A 12316-nucleotide genomic window follows, 5' to 3' on the forward strand; every position below is an offset into this window, starting at 1 on the left:
GGTCGATTGGTAGGGATTTGTAATTTTTTTCTAGTGTCTTTCACTCAAAAGTAATGGCCGGAACCGGAGTCTGAGATTGAAATCCAGCTTTTAATTTTTTTTCGTAGAAAAGTGGGGGAAAAAATTAGGGTTGGGGGTAAAAGAATAGGGTCGGTGGGATAACCCTAAACAGACATGTTTATTTTTGGCCTTATGCTGAAATCCAAAGCAGACCGGTGAAATTGACAACTGAAGTTTTAGTAGGGATGCCAATTAATGTTGGATAATACTTCACCCACATGTTTCACTGCATAGTGTATACTAAATTTTCAAGCTGGATTCTAATGCTGATTGATGCCCTTCTATACCGTGATAGCAAAATGTATGTTGTTCAGAATCTCATTCTAGGCTTAGCCTTTGTAAAAGTAAATGTATTGTCAAACATAACCATGTGATAATAGAATAGGTAACTTGAAGTTTGTGATGAATTTATGATATGTTCACTGGTAACTATCATCTGATTACAGTCAGTAGAAAGAACATACTATAACGAAAAGCCTAGCACTTTTCATCAATTTAATACTTTGTTTAAATATGCAGGTCAAAATGATTTTATATCACTAGTAAGAGTCATTTAAGATACTTGAAAACACATTTTAAACTTCTCAAGTTCTACCACTGGCATTTTGCCAGAAAATGATCCTGACATTGTCCCAAAAGATGGATTAATTCCTTAATACTTTGTGCTCAAATTCTCTTCTCAGAAAAAGAATACGAAAAAATACCTTTTTTCTCTCATTTTCTAAAGTTATGATCATTTTAGTATGTGAAGAAAAAAGGATATTATTTATGAAGTTATTTAAAGATATATGTGCTGTAATTTTCATACTCCCAAATCAAGAAGAGCTTTTAATATGTTATTCACCACCAAAAAATATCAGAATTTTGAGAATCACAATACTTACAATGCATAGGTTTTATCAGTAATGTCACATGTACAAATAAAACTATATAACATGGTATTTACTTCTACAGTGCTGTGAATACATGGTCAAACCATGAAGTCAAGTTGTAGTCTACAAAGTCGTTTCACATTTTTACAGTTGTAAAGTGACTGCTGTATGCAGATCTGTTTTCAGGTATATATGCATATGACATGAATAAAGGAACTTTTACAGTACAATTACATAAATAATGTATTGTAACTAATGTTTATAATGCATCAAACATGTTTGTCACTTCATTTGAATGATTTTCACAGCTTAATTCATCAAACCTTATGGTTTTCAAAAATAATTATATATATTTTAATTACTTATAGATTGAATTTGAAACTTAGTAAATTTTTAAGTTATATGTGCCATAATTAACTGGATGAAAATTTTGACATGCTATTTTGTCTTCAGTACTTTGTCTTCAGTACCAAAGACAAAATAGCATGTCAAAATTTTCAACCAGTTAATTATGGCACATATAACTTAAAAATTTACTTACCTGGTAGAAGTGATAAAAATATATACAATTATTTTTGATTTATTTGTAACCCACAAATAAATAGATCTTTACATGATATGTACGGACAGTGGAGATGGTAAGATGTGGAGTTGTTCATGAGTTAAAAAAGGAAAATAGCAGGGGCTTACTTCCCATGAAAGCATTGTCATTTTCATTTATTGATTGACACAGGCAATAATTTTAAAACTGTCTTAATTCGGATCGGTAATGACTGGGGAGCAGCTAGGGTTTATCCTGTGACGAACAGAAAGATGTCAGGGGGCTTATCAGGAATGGAAAATATATTACAACATCACAATGTAGTTGCAAAACCACTGTCCAACACTGACAACTTTCCATATAGGCTATAAGTTCTAATAAAATAAGAAAATAATGTTATTATCCAATAAAAACAGCATGTCCTATATGGTATGCGGTAATATAATATTTCTATTATTTTTTATCCTCTCACAATTATAGCATATACCCAGGTACTAAACCAGAGTTTCTGTTGATGTCTATCTGTTTTATAATTTAGCTGCATGATGCGCATGTTTTTATGAAGTGTAAGCCATAGGAAAAATCAAATTACATCATCTTCAGATTATAATTATGAAATATTTATAATTCAATTTTGCTTCTTACGAGCATTTTCATTGGCTTAAAAATTTACTGTATCAGCCCATAAAGGAAAAAATGGCGTCGCCGTTTCTAACGTTTTTCTGATTAGCTGAGATGACGGGACGGCGTAATGATTTCATAGAAAAAAGAGTCCCTAAATGTATTTTGAATACTAAAGAGATTAAATTTAGTAAATTGAATTATAATTTGAATAGATTTTTTATGTTATGGATATGTAAATCAATATTGCTTGTTACGAGCATTTTCATTGGTTTAAAAATTTACTTTATCAGCCCTTAAAGCAAAAAATCGTTTGTGACGTTTCTTTTGACTGGCTGAGATGATGGCGTAATGATTTCATAGACAAAGGAGTCCCAAAATGAATTTTGAGTATTGAAGAGATTATCTCTAGTAAATTGAATTATAAGGATTAATTTGAATAAATTTTCTATGTTATGGAGATATAACACAAAAATCTGAGTGTACTCTCATATAACAGAAAAAATCTATTCAAGTTAATTCTTAAATAACAAAAAAATCTGAGTGTACTCTCATCATAAACCGCTTCGCGGTTTATTTAGAGTACACTCAGATTTTTGTGTTTTATCTTTTATGAAATTTCGCAATTATAGCATTGTGCTGTGAAATCGTAAAAATATTATCTCAGCGAAAATAACTGGCTATGCGGTATACTGAAAATATATTTTGATTAATTCCTTTGTTTAGGATTTAACAAAGTCTATAGGCAGATACTTTAGATGTTCAGTTTATTTTTGTAGTTCCAGTCCCAGACGTACCAAAAGGACATGCGATATGTAAGATATGGAATCGATAAGTAGCTTATTATAATTTATGTAATTATTTTTAGTGTAATTTTTCCTTTCTTTTTATCGTTGATGCAGATTCCACAGTTTGTTGAACACAAATTTTCTTTTTTCTCTCTTTCTTTTTTTTGTTTGGTAGGGGTTTTTTTGAGGGGGGGGATGTTTAGGGGGTTGGTTGTGTGTGTTGCTATTTACTATTTTACTTTTTACGTTCGTGTGCGATTATCCTTTTTTTAGGTCATCTGACCTGCCGTCTTCCTTGCATAAACTTTTCATTCATAATGACTTCTTCTCAATAACCGAAAGGCCCAGTGGACCGATATTTAGCAAGCTGGGATAGAGGGCTACCAAATTTGTTCAAATTTATGACGTTGCAGGGATCAATCTAGCTCTGATTTATTACCGTTTATGGGTAAATTTCCCCTCAAGGAATGAATTCCCCTCTGGCCTAAAATTCCCCTGAAGATTTAAAAATTCACCATTTGAAGTTAAAAAATGACCGTTTTTGTAACACAATTTCCCCTGTGACTTATTTTTCATTAACTTTTTTAGACTTTTGTTTGCAAATTTCTTCATATTTGTCATACAGCTACTGCATATTTTATGATAAACTAATATTTTTCATTATTGAGCTTAAAATCTTGCTTTACTAAATCAAACAATAAAATTAGTTGTTTTACAGTACTTTTTCGTCAAAATTAGGGCTGTGGATTGTCTAACATGTGGCGATCCGATCCGATCCACGATTCAGGGTTGACGATTCACAGATCGGACCACGAATCACCAGTTAGATACAAGCAAAAGATTCAATTGATGTAAAACTGTTTTTATTGATAAGTCAATAATGCTCTTATATATTGATAAATGTTTGATTGATAATACAAACATCGTTACTGACAATACCATTTTTAGCAGTTTTACATTCCTTATCATTAAGCAATATAGTTACAGGTGAAGTACAGCAGGATTCAGTCACTGTAACTGTAAAAAAATCAAATCATTTGAATTTTGAAATGACGTCATCTCAAAAATACTACTGCACATAATTACGGCATGAATCAAATGTCAAACCATCTGTGAACTGGTACACTGTATATAAATATTATCATGGTAAGGCATAAATAACCATATCAAAACATTTTCACTGTTACTTTCATTTTGGTCAAATACAGAAAAACATTGAGATTAAGAAAAAAAATGTTTAAATCTGTACTGTAAGTGATTTATGATTTTGACTCATAGTTAGCCTATAACTACCTTTCGTTTTTTACATGGGGTTCACACCTACGAACATCTTCAGTACTCAGTAGCCTAATATAATATATTCGTATTTTTACATATTTCCGACCCATAATGAAAACGAAATCGATTATAATCTCTTACATCTCTAGAATTCAATAATTATGCTTTATCATTATTATTTTATGAAGAATTCACATTAACAACATTGCATCGAAGCGTGGATACGAAAATAACATGTTGCTAGCTTTACTTCACGCAGCTCTTGTGTACTTCCGGTCTACTTCAAAGTGAAAACATCGATGATTTTCAGATTTTAGTGTACATTCCTTCACATTTTTGAGCTATGACAGCATTAAAGAAGGTATTATTTTTTGCTTTTGAAAGATCGCGATCCACAAATACCAGGAGTAACGAATATTCGTATCCGATCTTTCTCAATAATTCGTGAATACTCGAGTACTCGGATACTCGTTACAGCCCTAGTCAAAATGAATATGATTTTGGACCAAATAAGAAGATTCAAATTCCCCTATATTTCGCCAAATTTTTCCCCTATTTTGAAAAAGGATGGTTTCCCCCAAAAACCTAGATTGATCCCTGCCTTGATCTTCATTCAAGGTTATAGGGGTCAAAAAGGCTAAAATCATTTCATGACTTCTTGTGAATAACTAATTAAGAGGCCTAGAGACCTGATATTGGGCTTAACTGTGACATGCTGGGATGAACAGCTACATCTGTACCAAGTTATTTAAATGAATGATCTTGACCTTCATTCAAGGTCACACAGGTCATAATGGTTAAAACGATTTTTTTTGTGAATAGCTAAAGAGGTCTAAAGACCTAATACTGAGTCTGGGAAATGCTGGGATGAAAGTCTACCAAGTTTTTTTTCAAACAAATGAACTTGATCTTCATTCAAGTTCACAGCTGTCAAATATAGCAGAAACTTACTAGTATATTTCTAGTATACAATCCTTTAACTGTTAAATGTAGAAATATTTATGCTATTTGATTCTTTTTGTATTGATGCAAAGTTGTTTTTTTCCTACTGTATACTTTGATTGTGCTGTATTGTGTCAAATGTCAGAGGTGGATGGGGGGGGGATGATGTTATGGTGGCCGAGTGGTTAAGATGTCTCGACATATTACCACAAACCCTCCACCTCTCCACCTCTGGGTTGCGAGTTCAAATCCCATTTGGATGTTTGGAGACCCAGGGGGGTTAGGGGTGGCCAATATGGGTCAATATTTTATATTTTCACATACTGGGTAAATTACTTCTCTGAAATGAAGCATTGTATAGATAGCACTCATATTATATTGATAACATACCTCAGAGGTGAGGATTCAAAACTCTGCAAATGGTTGAACTGACCTCTCAGAGGCTGAGAAGCAGGGCCAAGCATTTTTCAACTGGTTTATTCATATAGATGACTTCTTGTGTGAAAATACATATATGCCATATTCATATTTGGCTGGTAGCAAGCCATCAGTTAGAGACATAAAATTGTACAGGTTGTTGGTTCAAATCTCCTATATCCAATCATCATGGGTACATTGGTCAGCTGCTGTAAATGTTCTGAATTATAATTGGACTCTATACTTGTTTTTCAGATTGTCTGACAAATCCTGAAGGACAGCATGTGAAAGGCACATCCTTACAAAGTAAAGAAACAGCTGTGGAGATGGAGAAGATGTACAACATGAATCAGTAAGTCAAATTAATGATCATTGATGTGATTTATTTATTTTGCTTTGCCTTCGTCTGTGGACCACTGTATACTGTGCGTCATGCGCCATCCGCTGAGTGTTGTACGTAAGACTATTTCATTCAAAGGTGCACTCCTCCACCACAATGTGAATCACTACATAATATGATGTGACAGGTCAATCAAATCGTTAGGCCACTCAGATGAAGTCCCAAGTGACCTAATCTAGTACATCATGCTTGGCATGTAAATCATCTGTTCAATAAGAATTGTACATTTTCGATTTCTTCTCCAATCACACTGAATCAAATTCAATGAAATCTTTTTGAAACATTTTTGTGACCAAAAGTCAATAAATTTTTTTATATAATTCGCAATTGCCAATGTCGTGTGGCACAGGACCAAATATGGTCAAAATGACAAAAAACTCAAAAATCATTTTGAAGTTGATATAGGGAAAACATGTTTTTTACAATACTTGTTCAATTTTTAAAGAAAAAAAGGTGAAACCGAGGAAAGAAGCAAGAGACTATTGGTTCTATAACTGATAGTAATAGGGTGGGGCTCCGAAATGTAAACTTTGCTGAATTTTGTCAGATAACTGTGAAGGCTCTTGGGCCTTTTGTATTCCATACACTGTACATGAGATGACATTTAACAGTTGTTTTCAGGTTGAAAATGGATGAAAATTAATATTATGGCACCATTTCTTGACATATGTGACACCTTAGGTAGATATGATGGTTTATAAGTGAGAACATTTGAGTTCTATAGTCCAATTAATAGCTGTCTATTGTGGCGGTGCACATGAGCGTCCTGTCTGTGGAGCACAGACTACTCTGGATGGGTGGCTGCTCTTTTGATTCGTATCTCAGTATTCATGGTACCTTACATAGACAACAGGTGCAAGAGGGATCCATGGCACCCACCATAGAATGGTCTATGACAGTCAATGTGAAGGAGTCTCTGCTTTCCCCTTCTTTTTCCAAGTTGAGGCCTTAAATCATCCCCAAAATGCAATTGGCAGAACTCTAAAGACCAAATAGAGGAAGCTACTCATGGAATTTCAGAGAGCTCTTTTCCAGTTCATTTTGGGAAGTACTGATAAAGAATGTTAAGTTAAAAAAATCCAAGATGGCTGCCTGCCGGTCATTTTGTTGTCCAAACGGTTCCAAAATGAAATACAGTATGTATAACTAGAGCCCAAGGTAAGCCTAAATAGGAAATAAATTTGAGAAATATCTCTTTAGTACTTTCTGATAAATAATGGTTACCAAGTCTGCCTGTTAGCCATCCTGTTATCAAAACAATTCCAAAATGCAATATGTACAATTAGGGTCCTAATTAATGGAACCTACATATGAAATTCGAGAAAAATCCTTTCAGTATGTTGTGGGAAATAGCGGTAACATACTTGAAAAATCAAAATTCAAGATGACTGCCAGTCGGCTATCTTGTTAATCGATCAGTCCCAAATTGCAATATGCACAACTCAATTTGATTGAAATACAGATCCTTTATTATAACTATGTTAGATAATGTTCTGGTGACCTTTTCGAAATGGCCAATCAAATTGCTGCTGCCAGAATCTTGACAGGGGATGAAACTGTTTGAAAAAGCTGTCAATTGTTTTCGTGTCCATGTATAGTCATCTTAAGAGCACAACAAAGCTAAATATATATGTATACTGGGACAAAACAACATTTACAGTTGATGTAGCAAGATGAAGAAATACATTTTATCTGAAGTACAGGTGGTATAAAGGTCATCAAAACATGACCCTGTATGTCAGATCCTCTATTGAACGGAGTGGGTATAAGGGTCTTAATTTAATCAGATTGTGCACAACTAGGGTTCTTGGGAAACCTATGTGTGAAATTTGAGTAAGGTCCCTTCAGTACTTTCTGAGGAATAGCAGTAACAAGAAATATTGGTAACAAGAATTGTTTTTGACGGACAGACAGATGGAAAGGACGGATAGATGATAGACAACAGACAAAAAAGGATTTGAGTAGATCAGATGATGAGCTAATTCACAACAAATACTTCTGAGAATGATCTTAATCTTGAAAATGATGATATATTGTAATCATATTTTCCATTTGAAAAATGAAACAATTTACATTAAATGGTGCTTAAGCAATTTTAATATTTTGATGCAGAATATTGAATATACAGTATAACCCATTTAAGTGTTACTCGCATTCCTCAAATACCCCCTATTAGACATTTCTAACATCGACAGAGACACAGACTCGGAGTACGACTTCGACGGTTTGAGGGGTCATCTCACAATGCATACGTTATGTGTCAACCGATCGGCATGTACGGCGAGTTAGGAGTGCTATATATTTTCAAGAAATTTTACATGTGTTAACGAAATTGGAATCGGATTCAGATAACACAGTACCATACCATTATAAGGAAATTTCTTACCGTATATTTACAGTATAAAATGTATTTATAGGGTGATTATACTACTGACACATTGTATATCTACATGTAACATCGTAGCTTAATTGGATGTCTTCGACGACGTCCGAGCATATGGAAAGAAATATTACAAAATTTGACATCTCTTAACTAATAACAAGAAATCATGTAGTCGTAAAATCAAGCTGCTGCCTTTATTGGAATAATCTTTGGCGTCTGACTGCAAAAGCGGCACAGATTTCAACAATTGTTGAGATATACGCTCTTGGATGGCGCCACAGCATTCCGATAATACGGTAGATTTTCATACTGCGTATGGCATGTTCTACTCTAACTCTGTATTTACTCAAAATATTATTGAAACGTTGGCATTTTCGACGCTGTCTAACATTTCTTTGCAACATCTGCTGTTGTTTGTATGGTGTGATAAATGGGTATCTGTTTGGAAAAATTTTGTCTCCAAGTATTACACAATCATTCGGAAAATCCAGCTCCATGTTTGCACCTATATTTGGTAAAAAATTCAAAATTTGAGCGTCATTTTGGTGACCAGGAAACCCACTTCTTACAAACCGAAGAATGTTATTATTATCTATGATAACTATCGTGTGGATACAATGGCAGTGCCTGTGACCACTATAGTATAGGGCCTGTGGCTCAACACCAGGTCTATATATTCGATGTGATGTGCCGTCTATGGCACCTACGGCATCTGGTAACTCGGACCAAGTTCCTCTCATACTGTTCCATTCTTGTAAAGTTGGCCATGCAACCTGGTCCGCAAAGACGTCCCACATGATACATCGCATTTTTTTAAGTTCGTTTCCAATCGTCGCGCATGACACATCAAATAAAAGAGACAACACTGATAATGATGGATACGATCTTAGCCAAATCATAAATAACATTACACGGTTACGAGGTGAAAGTGTGTGCTCCCGGGTTTCTCTTCGCAAAGCATGTGCAATATTATTAAGAATATCTATTAAAGTTTCTGGCGTTTCCCCGGTCGACTGAAAAAATTCATATGGATGGTCAGCAAATATACTAAATACATCTCTTCCCTGCCAGTGGTTTTCAATGTTACCAAATAGCCTATTTCTTATGTTTGTGATAGGATCCGGGGGCATTTGGTTGATGAGGAACAGCAAGGCAACCAAAAGTTGTCTAAAATCTACATCTGGTGGTGGTACAGATATAATAGCAAGCAAAGCCCTTCCCCTTCCTGGATCCATTTGCTGAAATCAAGCAAAAGCATCCATGAACAATGCCATTCATTATCGGTGTCCACAATCTGATCTCCAGCAGGATACATTTTAATATCTACATTTACTTGTCACTTATAATACATAAACGAACCAAGCCAAATTGAAATTTATAAGGGTATAAATGGCAGCCAAAACGTGGACATTATGACTCTATAAAAGGGACAAGTCAGTCAATAACAGAATTAGCCTCATTGAAATGTCCCTTTAATGTTGAAATGGCAATGTTAACTGATCACCATAAAATATCTTCTCAATCCTGTGCAGTCTATCGTTGTTGATAAACGATTTTCCGAGTGTAACGTAAACTATCTAATGCAGATACCCCCAAATTGATGTTAATTATGTAAATCTAACCTCTTCTTATTATGTTAATAAAAGCTTCGTATGGAACATATGGCTTATGTAGATGCTAGAGCTTTGCTAACAATAATTCCATAATGCGCGCTATTGCGCATTATGAATTTGCCCGCAATATGCAGATATACATCTTATATTTGCATATTATTCAAAGAAAAACGAGAGGTGATTTTCGGCATTTTCAAGCTTCCATACTTACCGGACAACCCATGCGAGATTTCGAGTACGAGCAGTTAACATGAGTAAGTATATGTCTCCTTAAAATACATGTATATGTTTTCCTTTTGTGGTAATAACGGGATATACTTACATTTTAAGTAGGAAAAGGTATATTCTCGCCAAAGAATGACAAACAGTGACTTTCAAATGATGTTTAGATCAACGTATAAAACTTCTTAATCGCTCGTGCAACACACGTCTGTGTCACGTACTGATACACGTGTTGTTACGTGAATTATACGCATAGGTGACGGGTATACAAATCACAAGTACACTTATATAATATAGCATACTTAATGATGTGAAGAACATAGACTGTTTAAACTAAAGGAAAGAAAGAAATCAAATAAAAATTCATAAACAAAAATTATATTACATGTACGTATGTACATGTACATGTATGTGTGCCAACGTCTTTCATATACATTTATATCTTGTCTATTCTTGTAGGTGACACGATCTTTTAAGCAAGCGAACGTCAAAAAATGTACCTTTTGGAAGACAGGAAATTCTACTACTTCTCCGAGCCTATCAAATACATCCTTGTTCTTGGGCTGAAATTATCTCCGAAATAATTGATAACAAAAATCAGCTTCCAGTATCAGCTCGCGAGTTGTACGACACTGCTACAACAAGTCAATTGAAAAGTAGACTTTCCACAAAGTTATCAAAGCTAATGAAAGAACCAAATGATGACGCTGAAATCAGGTAAAAGCACATTAACACATGCACAAATATAATTTAATCTTAATAAAAGTAACCGCAAATCATACTATTTCCCCAGACGGAAAAAATTAAGCTGACAAAATTAAACTCATGTGAATGTCTATAAAATACAAATGTACATTGCTATACAATCGGTTGCGTTCCCTGAGCATCAGTAATAAAAACAAAAGACGAAACTTTGAGTAGCTCAGAACCGGATGTAGTTCAATGTACCAACAACAGGACGAAGATAATCATGTCAATTAAAAAATACATACTTATAATACATGTTTATAGTATAGAATGAAAATACATATTTTCAATTTTCTTTTGTTTCATGTACATATATGTAGCTATATGCATGTAGATTGATTACGTTGCCTGTACATCTACTTTATACTAACGATACAATTTAAATTTCAGGACTGAAATAAAGGAAATTAAAAAGTTGGAGTCACAGCATGTGACTGAAAAGACCAAGGAACCAGGGGATGGAATCGCACATGAGGATAGCAACCCAACTGCCGGACCCTCATGCCCTGATACCAGTCGGAAATCAGCCACAAATAAACGGGACCGTATGGTGGATTTACTCCCATCAGACGAAGAGATTCCGAAAAAAAGGAAAAAAGAAAAGAAAGATTCATTAGTCTCTATAATGATGAAAAACCAAAAGGCGTATAACAAGTTCATTACCAAAAAGGTTCCGAAACTGCTTCAAGTCTTTGGTATTGAAGAGTCATCTAGCTCTGATAGCGATTGAATAAATAAAATTGAAGAAAACAATTCTGTGCGTTGGAACTATTTTTAATTACCGATATGAAAAGTGATCATGTTATTTTCCATAATACAATATTTGTTCTACTGGGAAAGGGTTTGTTAGAAGTTTGAAATGTTGTACTCAGTTCCATTTTACATATGATTCCTGTTTGCAATGGCATACTTTTGATAAAATTCATTTTATAATTTGAATGTACAATGACAGTACATGTATATCGTAAATGATGACAACATTGGTGGGAATAATTTAACGGTTTGTCAAGTTACTTGGGTTATGAGGAAACAATACAAATATGTTGATAAAAATTCAATTTAAATGTGTTTTAAAAAAGGCGATAATATGCGCTGTATAGTTATGATATAAAATTATGCAAACAATAATAATGTATTCGTCATTAGATCGTATTAAGCGTCTTACTATCGGAAATGATGTTCATGTCTCGTGCAACTTTGAAAAAAAAATAAAAATAAAAAAAAAAAGGAAATTTTCCTTTCCGCGCTTCGAACACCCGACCGGGAACTTTGTTTGGGTAACAAGTACGGTAACCATTACGCCGATCATATCCACATTCCAATCGGTTTAATAATGTTTCAAAAGGTGATAATATAGGTTCGATGTCTTCGACGACGTCCGAGCAAATAAAATCCCCATTTAATCATTTTGAGATGACCCCTGAAACAGTCG

The 12316-nt window shown here is 34.2% G+C and overlaps 1 protein-coding gene across 3 annotated transcripts in view; it reads left to right on the forward strand.

Annotated features, from left to right (window-relative positions):
• Positions 1 to 12316, forward strand: part of LOC138325367 (uncharacterized) — a 173199-nt gene that overhangs the window by 5365 nt on the left and 155518 nt on the right. For 2 of the 3 annotated variants that reach the window (XM_069270973.1, XM_069270970.1), the window contains exon 2: positions 5775 to 5871. In XM_069270973.1, coding sequence (XP_069127074.1) covers positions 5775 to 5871 — 97 coding nt within the window. Of the gene's footprint in view, positions 1 to 2873; positions 2910 to 5774; positions 5872 to 12316 lie in introns of all 3 variants that reach the window. The other variant, XM_069270972.1, reaches the window with a different exon arrangement.

The sequence above is a fragment of the Argopecten irradians genome, chromosome 6, assembly GCF_041381155.1.
Source record: "Argopecten irradians isolate NY chromosome 6, Ai_NY, whole genome shotgun sequence".
Taxonomy (NCBI): domain Eukaryota; kingdom Metazoa; phylum Mollusca; class Bivalvia; order Pectinida; family Pectinidae; genus Argopecten; species Argopecten irradians.